At 34.8% G+C, this 17,478-nt stretch overlaps 1 protein-coding gene across 2 annotated transcripts in view; it reads left to right on the forward strand.

Moving 5' to 3' along the window:
• Positions 1 to 17,478, forward strand: part of EXOC2 (exocyst complex component 2) — a 132,742-nt gene that overhangs the window by 81,593 nt on the left and 33,671 nt on the right. For both annotated transcript variants that reach the window (XR_006172130.1, XM_042839900.1), the window contains exons 17-23: positions 2,838 to 2,899; positions 6,121 to 6,201; positions 7,028 to 7,087; positions 7,769 to 7,830; positions 8,524 to 8,590; positions 10,530 to 10,646; positions 14,507 to 14,648. Coding sequence is in view for 1 of the 2 variants with exons in the window: in XM_042839900.1 (XP_042695834.1) it covers positions 2,838 to 2,899; positions 6,121 to 6,201; positions 7,028 to 7,087; positions 7,769 to 7,830; positions 8,524 to 8,590; positions 10,530 to 10,646; positions 14,507 to 14,648 (591 nt within the window). In the remaining variant the exon portion in view is untranslated. The remainder of the gene's footprint in view (positions 1 to 2,837; positions 2,900 to 6,120; positions 6,202 to 7,027; positions 7,088 to 7,768; positions 7,831 to 8,523; positions 8,591 to 10,529; positions 10,647 to 14,506; positions 14,649 to 17,478) is intronic.

Genomic DNA, 17,478 nt, shown 5'->3' on the forward strand with positions numbered 1-17,478 from the left:
CATCTCTCTCTGCTTACCAAGCCACATTCAAGACATTAGTTTTGCTTGTTACAGATGTTTAATTGGCAGTGAATTCTGTAATATCTCACAAGAATTACTGAAATATTTTGCTACTCTGAGAAAATTCTGTATTCTGAATGTTTTCTTCCCTTAATTGGATGAATACAGTAGTTGAGATCTGTCTTCTCTTAGCTGAGGCAGTTTTACAATGCAAGTGATTTATCTCATCATGCAACGTTTCTGTATTGGAAATACCACTTATTTTCTTTTTTGAGTTCTTCCACAAAGAGAATAATTAAATAGGCAATGCCCTTTGCCCCCAGACCCCTGGCCAAGCTCCTATCCCCCATCTTCTGCCTGGTGTTCCTTCTACACCCTGACACAATTTAAAAAACGAGACCAAAAAAAAAAAAGCCCTTGTAGAGTATTTTAGTTGTGGGTTTTTCCACAATATAATTCTCATACTTCCAACACTAACAGTATAATCCTCATGTTTCCAACAGTGTGCGTAGCTTTTGCCATAAATGTCAGGATCATAAAAGCCAGTAATACATTCTTTAAATTTAATGTGACTTCATGTGCATCATAGGCAATTCGTCTTATCAACTGGTAGTTAATTCTGAAACTTAAATTCAAGTGAAGTAAATCTTCCAGAAATAAATCTCCCTCTCAATAAAAGTTCAGACTAATAGTTCAGCATTTTTTCCTAAAAAAGATTAATTACCCTCAATGCTAAAACAAGAAAAAAAAAATCAATATCTTTTTAAAATTAATTTACAGTTTAGTCAATTTTTTTCTGTTATACAATTTATCATTGACAGGTTGACAAGAATCTAAGTATCTCACTCAAGGCTTAAATGTGCTAAGTGTAGGTGACTACATTTATTAAACAAATTCTTAAACTTTCAGTGACAACAAGTGTAAAAGTCTCTATTATTTATTCTATACAATATTAGTATGAATTGTATTTTTATCTCTTAATTACTTGACTAAGTCCCACTTCAGCATTAACATTATTTTTTCCCACGTTAATACCAAGCTCATTAGCCATACAGGTATATAGATTATCTTTCTTATGGGGAAAGCTTTATCACTGTTTCGGTTTTTACATGAAATATTTAGAAATCAGATCTCTATGAGTTTCTTACTCATAGGTTATTTATCTGGACAGGACTGGATTAGTTGGACCCTTGGAGAAACTATGGTTTTTAGAAAATCAGTGAAAGAACAGTTAATGGGTGTTCTCACTGGGCTATGTAAATGGATTTCAGATCTACCCATGTTGTGTTTAGTCAAAGGGCTCTTCTCGAGCTTGAATTTCTCTTTATAAGCTATCTGAAACATGAGCTGCATTTATTATTAATGTAAGGCTCGCTCTTGATGCACGTCATAAGTTGGTAGGGTCATTCAGACAATTGATAAGGCATTCTACATTAGCTATTTAAATAGGACAAATCTGCCCACACAGAGGGTTTTCTTGTAATTTTATATAAACACAGTATGCTCGAGCAGTCTCTGTTCTTTCCCTCTCATGTGTGTTCACTGGTCATAAAGGTCATGAAAGCCAGACTATGTGAATGCCAAATCAGACAGGGAGTTCACATGAGCGCATTTGACTGGAATATGGTGAATTAGTTCAGTGAAATTAATTGCTGTTAGTTTTTGTTTTGTTTTGTTTTTTTCTAATATGTATTTGTGCTAGCTCAGATCTGGATTAAAAAGAAGAAAAAAAAACAATGTAAAAGCTGACCAGTGTGATCTAAGCCCAACGGAAATACCAGTTGAATCGGTGCTTTGCTAAAATGAAGAAACAGTAATCATTCTCTACAATCTCTAAATACATTTTATTCTCAGTAAGACTGTTTCTGTGAGATGTGGAATTGCAGGATGTTGCCACCACTTCAAGCTTTTTAAATTACCAGTTAAAGCACCAAGAGTAGCGAAGATACTTTTCAGCATGCATTAGTTGCACTCTTCTCTTGGCGTTGAGGAAAAGATGGTAATTCACTGAGATAATTCCTCATATAAAAAGAAGCTTTGTGATATACTGATGGTTCTGAACAGCTATTTGCCTGTGAGAAAATGTGTGTTTTGACCTGTTTTTGCCCATCTGAACCGTAAAGTTTTATTTAATTTCTGTTTACAAGTCAAGCCAAAAAATAAAAGTATTCTACATCATTGTTGATTTTTTAGTTTGTCCATAGTGGAATTTGTTTACAGAACATGAGCTCTGGATTTACGTGTTGTAACTCTGGGTTGGGATCAGTAAGGATATTGAAATCGGCACCTTTCGGATAGCAGAAGAATTTATTATATGTGCTTTCATGTGTTTTTGAGAAAGTTTAGCACCCTGTGTGGTGATTTTGAGCTTCTTTGTGGCTGTTAATTATGAATATATTTGCTGTCCCTTTCGTCTTTGCTATAATGCTGAGCAGTACGTCCTGTCATTTTTAATTAAGAGCTGGAGTGTAATAGCCTAGCGACTGCAGTTCTTAAACACAACATTTCATGTTGTGATTAAAAAATTTAGAAAATAAAAATAAACCCAGAGCCTTCGTAATACTCTGAATTTTAAGCTTTCCAGTAAAAGGTGGGCTTCATGCAGCTCTTGCCATGTATCATAAATGTGCTTCTCTGTGCGGTTTCACCAGCGTCCTATGTTCACGTTTCATTCTTAGTCATTTGAGAAGGCTGAAAAGTTCTAGACTTTTAGTGCTGCATGCTTGGATGCCTAGTCATTGCTGTCCCAATGTCTGTGGTTTATCTCTTCAAGTTCAAGGAGTTTTTAATAATGAAAATTAACACCTCTTTTTTTTCTTTCTTTCTCTGTCTTACAGATATAAAAAGGTTAGCTGAAAAGGAAGACTGGGTTGTTGACAATGAAGGCTTGACATCATTGGTGGGTAAACTTGTGTGTTGTAGCCACTTTCTTTGATCGATTCTTTTATTTTTAAATAAGCGTAATGAAACTGTTCTGTATGTACTCCAGAAAATTGAAAGTTTGGACTTAGTGCATACTGGTATCTGTATTTACCAAGATCTGAAAACAAAGGAAGTTCAAAAATCCACATTTTTTATTGAGCAGTTACTGTGCTCACTCTCAGTACACACATCACCAAACACAAAGTTATTTTTCTTCCTTTTTCAAAATGTTTATTTGTGCTTCTTTAATTGTTATGTCTGAAATAATTTTAACATTATGTGATAATTGCATTACTAGATAGTCATATTTTCTAAAGTGCAGAAGAGATGGTGAAGTTAACAATAACATAAAATATCTTATGTCTGCTAAAATTATCAGAGCAGTTATTTTGAGATGTTTAATATTGATGTTACCAACAAAATGAAAGCTTCATTTCGATATTCTAGTACCTCAGTTGTTCCACAAGTAGCATGAACAGGGAACACAGATCAGTCTTCAGTCTTTGAGATGTGTAGTTTCTCTTTCAAAAGCAGCCCTTTCTCACTTGAGTGGAGTGGTTCAGAACTGTAAAAAGATGGGTTTTTTCGTATTTCTTATTGCAACATTTGTTCAGGGAGAGGTAAAAAAGTTAATTCTTTTGCTACAATATAACCACTTTCTATTAACCTTGAGATTTTGCCACTTCACTTATTGAGTCCTTCTGTATTCCTTCTCACACTGATGTTATCTAACTGAATGCAGGCTTCAAGTTGAAAAACTACTTGAGTGAGCCCAGTTACTGTGAGTGAAATTTAGAACCAAAAGTGGATAAAACTTTGCAGTTTTAGGGTGAGTTCGAGGCTGAGAATAAAATGGTTGAGAATTTACTTCTTACATAAGTATGGTTTCTATTTGTTTCTGCTATTTTATGTGTGCTAAAAGAAAGCCTTTAGTAACTCTGACTTTACCCAACCTTGCGTTTTATTATTTTTTAAGAAATAAGTAGTGTTTTCTTCCCAACGATCAGTAAGATTTTCAGAATTAGATTTATGCTTGCAGTATTCATTCTTTAAAAAATGAAAATCAATTCAGCGTATGCCAGTTAACGGTAAATTACTGGATCTAAAATACATTATAAATCTAAAAATAAATGATGTACTTCTCTTTTTTTTCCATATCCATACTCGTCTGTTCATCAACTTGTGGGGGATTCTACACATTATAAATACATATAAATAAAGGCTTTGTAAATTTGTTCCATGTATTTAGATAAGAAATAAGAATTGGACATAAAGATCTGTAGCTTAAGTGTCTGCCTGAAGTAGGATTCTTTAAACGTATCAGGACAATTACTGCTGACCTTCAGTATGATTTTGCTGAGATAAACAATAATAGTTTTCATTGTTAAGTATCTTATTTTAGGGATGGTTTACTGGAGTAAAGAATTCTTTTTAAGGTCATGAGAAGTTCAGTTCACATCAAAATGCTTCATAACTTAGTAGGCACACTACCATGGAATTGATCTTTAGCTGAATAAATAGGTCACTTCTCTGTTATAACGAGAAATTGAACTGAAAAGCAACTAATTTAGGAGATTGCCTACACACAATCAGCAAGCAACTTGAAACCAAATTCAGATAAACTAGTGAGATGCTTTCTGGAAATAAACAGTATTGAGTAATGGCTAAAACACAGCAAGCACCTCGTAGATGTGACTTAAAAACAACGTGTGAAAGCAAGAAGACCCTGTGGGAGGGAGAATTGCTTTGTGTATGTTATCTAAGGGAATGCTCCACAGACTTGTTTTAGTTTTTCTTATTTGCTTCTATAAATACGTGTTTGAAGTTGAGTAGGAGGGCATGAAGCAGTCACAATATACATATTGTAGGAAGGGATGTTGTTGAGAATTTGAGTGCTATAACCTGATTTGTAGCTTCTCATCTTGGTTTCAGTTGTCAGTGACTTGGGCAAGTCCCTTTACTTTTCTGTTTATTACTTTATGCATCTCTAAAGTGGACTGACAGGAGGAAGAAAGATCCTCTGCTGTTTTTGTTGTGTTTTTTTTAATGTTGGCTGTATCCTAAAAAATCTTTGTTAGTAAGCATTTAACAGCTTTTTGTCTATTTAGAAGTCAGACTTGAATTCCTTGTGCACGACATTTTCGTAGATTCCCCCTCTTGAGGCAGTGATTGAGACATGACAGTGGTGGCAGTTAATTATGTTTTGTCATAATTAGATAATTTGTCTAGTATGTTCATTGTAGCAAAAATTAACAGGCTTAAACAGGGACCAATCACTCTCTTTGGAGATGTGTCAGGCTTACGGCAGAAACTTTTAAGAAGATAAGAAATACAGCTGCAGGTAAGAGATACAGTAAGACAGAGAGCCAGCTCTCCTCAGTTTCATTATGTGCGAAGAATAATCTTTCTGAATGGATTTCTTCTCCTGAGGTGTTTCCTTTTATGGTGACACAATACAGCAGCAGCACGTTACCGTTCTTTTTCTTCTAAATCAATCACAAAAAAATAATAAACAGATGTTTAGAACATGATTTGCAGCTTGACATCACTCTCATGTTCTACCTCCATCACAACATTTGCAGAAGTACAACTTACTCCTAAGCATCAAATGGGTGATGTGCCATAAGCTATCTACTGTTGCTGCGAGTTTACACAGCTTAGCTTTTTCATCCATCTCTTTGACTGAAAGGGATGAATGACTTCCCTCTTTCGTAGAACAGTGACACCTATCTGCATCATACACAAGCTTTCTGCCCAGTACCAACAAGCAGTCTTGAAGAAAAGGGTGACTTAACAGGGAAGAAAGAAAAAAAGAATGACCAGAAAAAGTGACTAATGATTATGATGCTGTGAACTCATTTGCACTTTCAAAGTGAAATTGGTACGTGCCTCAAGACATTTTTACTTCAGGTCTGGAAATCTGGAAGCAAAAAAAAAAACAACAAGCCAGCTTTTTTTCCTTCAGTTCCATGTGAGAGCCATTTCAATCTACTTTTTGTAGAAGGTTTTTGCTGCAATAAGATGTAGAAATAATAGATGTCCAAAGTGAAATTCTATCCCAACTTAAATCAAGAGGGTATAGGAAAAGTTGAAAATAAAGAGTTTAACCATATAGCATGAGAATTTGTGTTTGCTTGTTGCTGTATTCATTTTACGTGACATGCTTATCTAGAAGCTAAAAAATCATTTGCCTTTCAGCCTTCCCATTTTGAACAGTGCATTGTCCATTCCTTGCAATCTCTTAAAACTGTGCTGGACTGTAAACCTGGAGAAGCCAGCGTAAGTTTTGACGTATATTTCTAATTTCCTTCTTTTTCTGTAAATTGCTATTATGTTTCAGATCAAGAACCAAAGAATAATACAGAATATTTACCTTTTTTTGCACACTCTTTTCACTGCTGCTAGCTAGGTTCGTATTTCCTGTACTTCCTTTGTTTAGGGTTATGTGTATGGGGCAGATGGGACCCATATTTAAAACTTGAGTGCTGTTGTGTTAGAAAAAAGTTACTAATGTTATTTTCAGACAGCCATTGATGTGATTTTATTTAATATATAATATATATATACACACTCGTGCATTCCCAGTTCTGCATCTGAACTACTTACAGAACACAGATCCAGCCTTTTAGTTGTGTAAGAAAGCTTACTACTTTTCCAAAGCCTCTTGGACCATTCTGTATAGATGTTCTCCTCTCCTTTATTTTATATTTTATGGCTGGCTTGTCGAGTTTCTTACCATTATTCAGAAGAGTCTACAGTGCATAGTGAATACTTCCTGTTTAGATACAAAAATTTTTGAATATCCTTGGAGTTTTTTGCTGCAGTTTCATTATCCAACAGTGGTATATATCATCAACGCTGGTATCTAAGTACTAGAGTTTCCTTGCTTTTAGTGTTTTAACACTTCATGCTTGTGGAAGTGCTTATTTGGACTTATATTCTTTCTTCCCATTCTTATAATGGGGAATAATCAGAATTGATATCTGAGAAAGCACTGTGTCTCAGCAGTCATTCCCATGATTTAGTTATCACTGTAGGTACAGGTTTACTCAGGCCTTCCATGAGTATAAGGCCTTGTGAAGCAATAATGTGTTTTTATTTTCAGGTGTTCCAGCAGCAGAAGATACAGGAGGATGTGTGCCAGTTAAGCATTGGGATCTTGCAGGTAACTCAAAGTGTGAAATTGTAAACAAACAAAAATATATGCTTTGAATCCTGCCCAGTTCCCAAAAAGTAGCTTAAGTTGGTGGTAGTGCATTGTTTCCCTAGATATGCTATGGAATCACGCAAAGTATTTTGCTGAACCACCATCATCATGATTGAGACATTCGCTGAGCTGTAATGTCGGTATCGATATACTGTGATTAAAGGAGCAGTGCTGATTTTTGTCAGCTGAGGATCTAGCTTCTAATTGCAAACCAATATTTTTTACAGTAAGCTTTAGTATTTCGAAAAATTTTTTTGAAATGTGGTAATAGCATGCTTTAGGTTTCTGAATCATTGTTATAGTATTCTCAAACAAGAAGTCTTGAGGTAAAGCTAAGAGTGAACTTCCAAAAAAAAAAACGGTTTAGATTGATGTCTTGAAAACTATTAACAGTGACTTCTTTGCAAATGAGTTTTTAGCCATTTATGGTGAAAATAACATCTGTTCTTTTGCCACAAGTATCAGTGTGATACTTATAAAATTAAAAGTAAACCTTTAAAAGGCATAAGGTAAATAAGGTTTAAGACAGTGGAAGGTGATAATGATTGTTCCTTTTCTACTGACTGTAGTAAAATTGAATTTAATATTTTTCCCCCCCTTCAGTTCTGCTAGAAAATATCTTGCTCTCTTGTTTCTTAGGTTTTCATAGACTGTTTGGAACAGTTGAGTACCAAACCTGATGGCGACATAGATACGTCACAGTAAGTAAAATAATGAATATGGTATTTGTTTACAACTTTATTCAGTGAGAGGCTTTGTAGCATGCTGTAGAAGGTGTTGTTGGTTTTGACATGACCTTGCAGTAAATGAATTGTCTTTGTCGCTCACTAAGCAATGTCTATTCATGGAGACAAAGCCACTGCTTTTCTTATCTGCTCTTCAATTTTGACTGGATCTTTTAGTATTTCTGCTAAGTTCAAGAAAGTTTGTTCCATAGTTGCTCATGAGCCACTTGTTTTGAAGACCAGAACAGTCAGAGTAGAATTTCCAAGAGTTCAAATAATTTCTTTGTGAAATGCTTGAGACTTAGCAAATATTGTTACCTTCAACTTGTGTTAGGAAGAGGCCAATTGACTGTGTTCCTGATGTAACTTTTATTTGCTGTTTGGATGTCACTATTTACTGAGTAAGTGTAAAAATAGATCAGAATCTGTGGCAAACCAAACGACTTAAAGAAAGTGAAAATGCTTTTGAGAAGAGTCTGCAGCTAAAATAGTACTGGCTGTCCACAAAGAGCTTGCTGCCTTTCTAAGCATCTTCTCGTGGACTACTTTATATTACCTGCTGTGAGGGGGTTTTCAAAAAAATACCGTTCTTTGGTTACAAGTTGTTCATTGAATTGTGTCAGATAGTCAAAATCACTTATGCTACTCATTTTTAAACAATTTTCCTAGTCTTTCAGTTGATGTTTCATCTCCAGATTTGTTTGGAAGCATACATGAGGACTCAAGTCTTACTTCAGTAAGTTTTGACTTCAGTTTTTACAAGTTGATGTGAAACTTAATACTTCTCAAAATTCCAGCAATGTGGTTCTTTTTATCTTTCTTTTTCTTTTTAAAATCATTTCAGATTTCTTGAGTTTCTTTTTTTGAGAGCAAGTCTGTATTCTGGAGGCATTTTCTAGTGTAAATATACAAATATACACATACATACATAGAAAAACTATAAGGATGTATGTAAGGGTATTTTTAAAACCACTGTCTATGGTGTCTTTGTATAGTATCTTTAATTAAGATGATTTTTGAGATTGTCCTTCTCAGAAACTAAAGTAACATCATTGAAAGCAGTGAAAATAGTCCTGGTGCTTGAAGAGCTGAGGATTTGTGTTTTGATTAATCAGCATGTTTTAAATGATAAGAGTTATTCTGGTCACCAGTTACTTTTAAAATACATGGAGTTACTGATATTGAGCAATGCAATTTTTCCCAAAAAACTTTCTTTGCTGATAGCAGTATTGATTATTTCTGTAACTTGGTTGAGACTTTTTTAAGAAATCAAAAAGTTTATATTCTTTGCACTAATCCCTGCAAGAAGCCTAGCAAATACCTCTTTGGAGGTTAATGTGACTTGGTACAGGTTTAAATGTCAGAAGCTTTACCTCATTTATAAGAGCTATTGGCATTACCACTACAATAAACAATTGCAAAATCAAGCTAGATTGTTTGAAGAGATTATAATAACATGTTTCATTGTTAAAATCCATGGAATTTGACGTGAATTGTTACCAGAGTAATTTTTCGTGGCCATTCCAGCCTTCCTCCCACATGTCATGGAAATGGCTGTTGATTTGGTTTTTTTCTGCTTATATCAATAATTTTAAACAATATTTAGATCTTCATGATATCACATTTATTTTCGTCTATGAATCACAGAACAACATCTTCTCTTTTCTAATTGAGTAATGAGAATAGAAAAAGTGAGTTATTAATCTGATTTCTCACTATTTTTGAAGTGCTTATTTTTCATATTTTCTGTATACCAACAGATGAGCATGTAAAGTAATAGGCAGCTACACATCTCACTCTCAGTCAGAGTATTACTGGAAGACAAAACTGTCAGGAATTTTTCTGGGTCTGAAAGTCAGCATAACATTTTATGAGATCTCCACAATGATTACAGTGATTTCATTGCCAAATAATTTTGCTTTCAAAATATTTGCCGTTGTTGATTCAGAATTGCCATCTGAGATTCCACCAATTTGTCCATTGGTGGAAACCAAAGGGAAGAGAGAAAAGCAAATTATTGAAATAGTAGTTGTATCTTTTTGTTTGGTTGTCTTCTCTTTGAAAATTACACCATTTTGTACCAAAGCCAGGGAAAGGCAATTCTGGCATCTCAACTCCAGAGTGTTTTAATCTTCTTGTAATAAATATATGTATATAAAAATTATGACTACCTAGAATTTTTTAAACTGCTGAAATTTTATCAGCTACTAAAGAATCTTTTGGTATTTTAGAATGGGTGGGTGCATTTGTTCAGTACTTGTTCTGTTTCCCTTGTTCTAGCCAGCTCCATGTGATGATCTTCAGTTATACTTTATGATGGTCATCAGTCTTAGTAAATTCCTTGAAACACAGTAAAAGCCAGAACCACTTCCTGGAAAGTTGTCCAAACCTAATTTTTGTAAAGAAGACTTAACCACAGTTCTGAATTAGTCACAGTTATTCCAGTGAATGCTCTGGATCCGATAAGAAAAAGCATGTTTGTTCAGTCATTACACCTGGTATTTACTCAATTCTTGATGTTTTGTTGACAAAAATATTACTGAACTTCACTTTATTTATCAGCATGTCTACTACGCACAGAGTCAATAAGATGCTACACACTAAGATTATTGATCATGCTGATACTTCTTGTTTTCTAACTGTTGTCCTCTTTCTCTTACAAAACAAATTTTTAGGAACAAAGAGTTTTAATTGCACTCAGTAACTGTCGTTATCTGGAACGTCATACCTTCCTAAACATAGCTGAACACTTTGAAAAACATGGCTTTCAAGGCGTTGATAAAATAACTCAAGTAAGTGGGAACACTGGATTTGAAGTATCACTGCTTGAAGGAATCAGCTTGCACTTGTTTTACTTTCTGTGGGAATTACGTGCTCAGATATGCAAAATGACTCTTGAGTGAGCCTACTACAAGTGAGTGGATCCCCCAGCACCAGTTGAAGGACGCAGCAATGATGATATGTTCGTATGAATTCTTACAGGGCTTATATAGCTAGTGTAGAAAATGTGACCTCTTACTCAGGTTTTGTGTGTTCCCTGGCAAAGCTTATCAGATTTCTTAGTAAAGCTGTTTAATGTCACTGTTTTCTTAATGCAGAGAGTAAAAGATTATTATCTGAGAAATACACTTGATAAATTATTTCATCTGGCAGTTTGCATTACTGATAGCTGTTGTTCCTAAATTAGTTCAGTTTTTTTGTTGTGTTTTTTTGTTTTTTTCTTTTCGAAGAACGAAAATGCCAAAGTGGGCGGCAGTAGCTGTCTCATTTTCCTGCCTTTTTGTAAAGATTAATCATTTTTTTTCATGAGAAATGTTTTTTTTACTTAATCCTTAGGGCCATAAAGTTTGTTTATTTCCAGAAACATTTGTTGATTGTTAGTAAAATGTTACCTCTTCTAGTACAGAGTAAAATATTTTACTCAAACGGATACTTTTACCATACTGTATATCCTTTGTCCTTTTCAGCCACAGAAATTAAAAAAACTTTCAGCCAGAGGATATTTTTAACAACATTTAAGTGGTGTTGATATCATACTTGTATTGGCAGCGCGTTATAGAAATTATTCTGCGTGTCATCCTTCATTCCTGCTGAGATAATTAAGAGTTGAGCTACGTACAGTTTGTGTGGACTGTACAGGAAAATGAGACACATCTTATGTATTCAACACTCTGTCTTTACAGCCACATCAAAGTATTGCCTTTCAATATCTGGTAGGCAGAATTCAAACGTTGCAGTCACAGGTTAATTTCAAATCTCTGTTAACTCTTTGAAAATGGGGACTGATGCTGTCCTGCATGTCTGATATGTATCAGTCATTAATACTAGATGTGAGGAATTGAGTAATCAGATATTTCTCATCTTAAGATGGCTATTTTTGCAATCTTCATTAAGAGAGGCTAGAAATTAGCCTCAGAGGCTGGTTTCAGTCTCTTGCTCCTGTCACCTAAGTTTCTAAATTTGTTTGATTTTTTTTATTGGATTAACAAATGCAATAAAGAATTGGAACAAGGTTTGAAAAAAAAACATTTATTTTTATCTGAGGAAACTGAAACAAAACTATATATTTCAATTCTGTTAAAGTGATCTGTAATATATGTTAGGTTGTTGTTGTTTGTTTGTTTTCAATTTGTATTTTTCAGAAGGAAAATTATTATTGTGTAAATGTTACCAAAAAATGTAAAATGGTTACCAAGAAGATTTCCTTACATTCTGTAATTTTGTTACATCTATTCTTTTTATATGTGCAAATAAAAGAAAAATGACCAAATTTAACCTTCTGCTTTGGAGTGCGCTATCTTGGCACATGCTCATGGTACTTCTTTACCAATAATAATATTTCATTCATGCATAACTATTTTAGAATTACTCTTATGAGGTGACTTTATCATCTGTTTAGTTGATTAGCAACTGCAAGAAAATGTGTGTATCCCATGATATTCATCAGCCTTTGGTTAATTTTCTGAATAAAACTGCCTCCAAAGTTCTGATGTTCAGGTTGAGCAGAGTGGCTGCTGAGATGAAGGCTCAAAATGGCTTTCATATAGCAATTAAAAGCTAGTTACAATGAAATTCACAGCAGAAAGATAACAGGGAGAGAATATCTATTTTCACAAGCAATTACCTTGCTTGGGAGTCTGGAAAATGAGTGTACTCAATGGATGTTGTTGAGGACATCTTAACAGCCCATTCTGGGCCTGAAATAACCTTCAGATGAATTGTTCTGTCTTGTAACCTTTTCAACAGCTGAAAAACAAGGTTACCCACCATTATCTTAATTGTGCAGTGAATCTGAAACAGGTTGAAATGGACTAACATGAAAAAAGAGACAAAAAAGTAATTGAATAACAAACAAGCAACAACAACCTGTAGTGAATGTGCACATGGTCTTTATATCAAGTGACTGCAGAAGTAGAAGGTGGATTCATTTAAATCTAGAACACTTTCTTATGGAGAATCAGAACAGTTCCACAGACTGGGTGGATATTTGTTGAGGCTTCCCCCTGGAACATGTATTTTTTTTCTTCTCCCGCTTGGCTATCTTATACCTAAATAGGAATGGTCTTTGGATATTTACTCTCCCTAATCAAAAGGAATTGAAGGGAAAAATCTCTTGAAACTCATTCCTGGTTTATCTTTTTTCAGTAAGGGAAAAAATAAAGTTTAGTGAGATTGCTCAACATTTTTGAATGTATTCTCTTTCACATTTTAACAGGCTGTGGGAGAGCAGAGGAAGTAGAGGAAAATAGACTTGATCCTCGGTTAGGACTAAATTCTCAGTGCCCAATGAAAATCCAATCTTCAGTATATAGATCTTTTAATGACAAATTAAAGGAGGTTGCCAGACAAAATCAAGAAAGTGACAGTGTCTGTTGTTTCTGGTCAGCAGCTTCACCACCCCAACTTGTCTGAACCTTGCAGATTCTTTGACCTCAGTGATATCTCTGCTTTCCCCTGAACTCATGATCTCATTCTTGAAGTCATATCTCCCTTCCTAAATCAGAAATTGCAGCTTCCTTTTCTCGTACTTGGCAATGCATAGGTATGCCAGAGGAGAGCATAGTTTGGAGATATCCATGTAGTGAAGAAACTTCACCCCTTATTCTGCAGCTTATTGCATTAAACCCTTGTCTTTCATGGAAAAAGAAATTATTAGGAGTTGCTATTTTTCCTTTCTTTCTTTCTTTTTCTGAAATGCCTGTTTGGTCTGGAGCCCTGTTTGCATCCTTGCATTTACAACTCCTTAATTTTTGGAAATTATGCAATTATATAAATCTGTTGTTTTGTTTTTTTACCTAGTGCTTGAAGAAAATGTGCAGTAGTTGAAAAACTCTTACTCAGACATAAATACGTTTAACCAAGTGTCACACAATTTTTTCAATATATTGTATTTGCGTTTAGCACCTATTGCCATATGAAGTTATAAGATTTTATGGTATGCATTGTATTCCAGTATTGCTTTAGGAAATATTACTACAGAGGGGCTGTGGTGTTTAATAAAATAGATTTGTATAAAATGTGAAGTTTTTCAGATACAGTGAACAAATTGCATGTATTCCATTAGCTTCCAGTGTAGTCAAGCTGTGTAAAGCACTCCATTGAGAGCTGTTAACAGAATAATACCATAGGTGTTTGTGAACTGCAGCTTATGCATCAGTTATATGAAGATGCCTTGGCATGGGGAAGTTCACGGGTATGTCAGAGGCTCTTTAGTCTATACATTTTCAGGTGTAGAACCTATAACAAAAAATTGTAATGCTTCAGTTGGTAGATTTCAAGCGTTGTAAAAAAATCTTCATGTTTATAATGGAATTATTATGCATATACTGTACAACTCAGTTGTTTACTTGTTGCAAGATCAAGACATCCTGACAGGCTGAAAAAACTTATGCCAGTAAACAGTTATGGAACGATCTGCCTGCTTTGTTATTTCTTGGATCTTTCCCAAAAGTTCTTCATGCTGAGCACAATCAGAAGAAGATTGTATATTGACTGGAATTAAAAGATCGAATGGGATTTTGTGCTTTTTAAATATATTATGTACTGAAAAGTATTGCTACTCAATAGGGAAAATTAAAGACAATGTTCTAAGGTTTTAGGGTATATGATTTAACGTTTGTAATTAATAGCCATTTATGTCTTGTTTCTTTAGGTTAGTATGGAATCCTTGAAAGAGCTGGATCAGAGACTGTTTGAAATGTACATTGAATCCAAGGCTGATCCCATTGTTGGGTCATTAGAACCTGGCATTTACGCAGGATATTTTGACTGGAAAGATTGTCTTGTTCCAGCAGGTAAATATCTGCTTATTAAGCTCTGAAATTATTTTAACAGTGATTGATAGAAGCTAAAATTTACTATACAATTAAAAACTTTTTTCTACTCTGTTTTTAACTTTTGACAAGTCCTTATTATAAGTTCTTTCTCACAGGTTTTATTTAATTCCTAAATCATTTTTGAATACCCCCAAACGATTAAAGCAGCTTTTATCACTGATAATCTTTTTAGTGCTTGTTTTTGTGATTATTTTGCTTCATTGCTTATATAGAATAGAAATTATTATAAAAGACATCTTTGCTACTTTCTTATGAAATTCATTGAGATTGTTTGGATTTCTTTCCAAAGACTCTGGCCATTTTGGTAATAGACATAATTGCAAGTCTGAAAAGGTAAAATTATGAGCAAATGCATAATATAAAAGTAGTTCAACAACAAATGTCAAACCATTGAAGAAGGGCAGGAATATAGTATTTAGAATGACTGAGATGTTAGTCATTTATTTAGTGCTCTGAGAGAACCTCCATTTTAGAGAAGCATAATGAGAGCCTGTTGTTTTTTTTTTTCACAAGTGAATGCTGTGCACATGTTAGCTTTAGATCCTCTCAACGTGGTATTTATGTGGGAATTAGTTGCAGTAACTTAGTTTTTACATTTTTTATATGATCTATTAATTTTCAATAAATACTTGGTTAGATGACAATTCATGTTCTTGGCGTCATTGTTTTACGGAGTTGTATTTAGGTCACTTAGTAGAAATTTTGTGATAATTTTGATAGGTAATTACAAGAAACATTTGTAATCTAGGGGCTGCAATGCATGCGAATTGTCGTAAGTGCAAAAACTGTACGGTTTGTTATTTTTGAGAACAGTATTTTTCATTATTAGTGTTGTGCTTGGAAAATATGCTTTAATATGTGCAATAGAGATAAATTTTAATCTTGCATTTAGGTTGCTCCAAAAGTAATGCATCCTATTTATTTCCATGGAAACTACAACAGGGCACAGTAACGCTCTTTGAAAGAGAAAATTCTCAGCTACAGAATGCCTTTTTTCTACACAGTCAGAAGCAGCAGCTCTGCATTTTCGTCTCCGATGATCAGGAGCCTGCATGCTATACTCATGAAAATCTGCACCAATAGAGGGGACCCACTGTCACTGTCATCACTGCTGAAACACACCTCCCACAACCTCACTGTGCTCGCATTCACTGTTTGGTCTTTGTAAATGTTTACCAAGCATCCATGAATGTCAATGATTTCCGTTTTTTCCTCCTGGAGGAATTTAGTGATACGGTTTTGCTTCATATTCTCTTCCATGTCAGATGCAATTTTCCAAGACTGCCCCTCTGCTGCCAGCTGTCACGCAGCAACAAAATGCAGGGGATTATTGGTGGGAAGGTTCATCCTCTACTACCATACCACCAACATCCACTTATGATGCCATGTGCCAACATAATAAAATAGAAGGCATTACTTTTGGAGCATCCCTCATATGGGCTGAAGTCTTTTATATGGTTACTGCATTAGCTTTCAAATAGTACTGGTTGTACAATTGAGGGAAGTTTTGGCAAGAATAGTCCTGTTTTTAAAGGTGAGTAGTGGGTTATGATATCAATTTGCCCACATTTAAGAGATAAGGTAAGTACTCTGCTACAGTCTGAAACTTTTTGTGTTCCATCTGCAAACTGAAACTTTTAACAGAGCTGGGCATCTTAATGTCATGGATAAAGCTTTTGCATAGCAAACTTTTGGAGGGAAGAGGGAAACGAAATGTCAGTAAAAATTTCAGGAATTGTTTAGGAATATTGTTTAAGAATTTTCTGATGATGGATTTTCTGTGCTGCTAATCCAGCCTAGAGCTCCATGCCTGAAACTGTTTTGAACAACTGTATTATTCAAATTCTAGTAAGTACTTCGTTCTTTATGCTCACCCTACTGATGCTGAGGAGAAGAAAGAAATTAGAAAGCTGAAATGAAATGCAGAGAACCAAATCTGGACTGTCAGGGAGATAATGGTTTTGGGTAGGTGGATTTGTTCAAGGGGAGGATATAAATGTGGGTAGAAAATAAGGTATCTGAAATGGAGGAAATAAAGTGGAACGAAAAACTTGTGATAAAGATCAAATAGAGAGTGAAGGTGGAAAAAGGAGGAAAACAGGCCCAAGTGAGCAAAATAAAACCATGAATTAGTGTGGCATTTAGAAATAATACAGGAATGGATTGAAACAGGTGCTGTAGGCATCAAGAGACAAACACGAAGTGACATGCAAATACAAGAACAGGGAGGCCAAATACTCTCTAGATCAGTGAGCTTTCCAGAAGTAGGAGTGAAATCCAACAAAACTGCTCAGTCTTATGTTTTCAGCAAGTATCTCTAAAAGGCTTTAGCAAAGTGTACCCCGTTTGTCCACTAGGGATGACAGCCTGTGTATGTTACCAATGATTTTCTTTGCAGAACTAGCAGAAATTATGTGTACATTACTGCATACTTTCAGTTATGCTACAGGCAATACTACATTTTATCTGTAGTACCACTGAGAAACACAATATCCTAAACATTTTGCCTTGCCGATGCCATCAACTTCATTTCATTTTTAGGATCAAGGCTGCAAAAGTCACCATCACTTGCCAAATGACTCATATCAATATAAATCCACTTTACAATAGTTACACATACGTATGGCTACCAATTCTGTTGTCGAGCCACATAGATCAATGCAGAAGAAACATTTCCTGGTTTCCATTCTGTTTTGTTGCTTACTTTCTTTTAAACATGAGTGAAAGTTATGTCCAGGGTGCAAAAGCAGTCAAGTATAGTCTTTTTTTTTTTTTTACAATAACATTA

This window comes from Centrocercus urophasianus, unplaced genomic scaffold (assembly GCF_019232065.1).
Source record: "Centrocercus urophasianus isolate 14NV4802_14NV808 unplaced genomic scaffold, USGS_Curo_1.0 seq_11, whole genome shotgun sequence".
In the NCBI taxonomy this organism is placed as follows: Eukaryota; Metazoa; Chordata; class Aves; order Galliformes; family Phasianidae; genus Centrocercus; species Centrocercus urophasianus.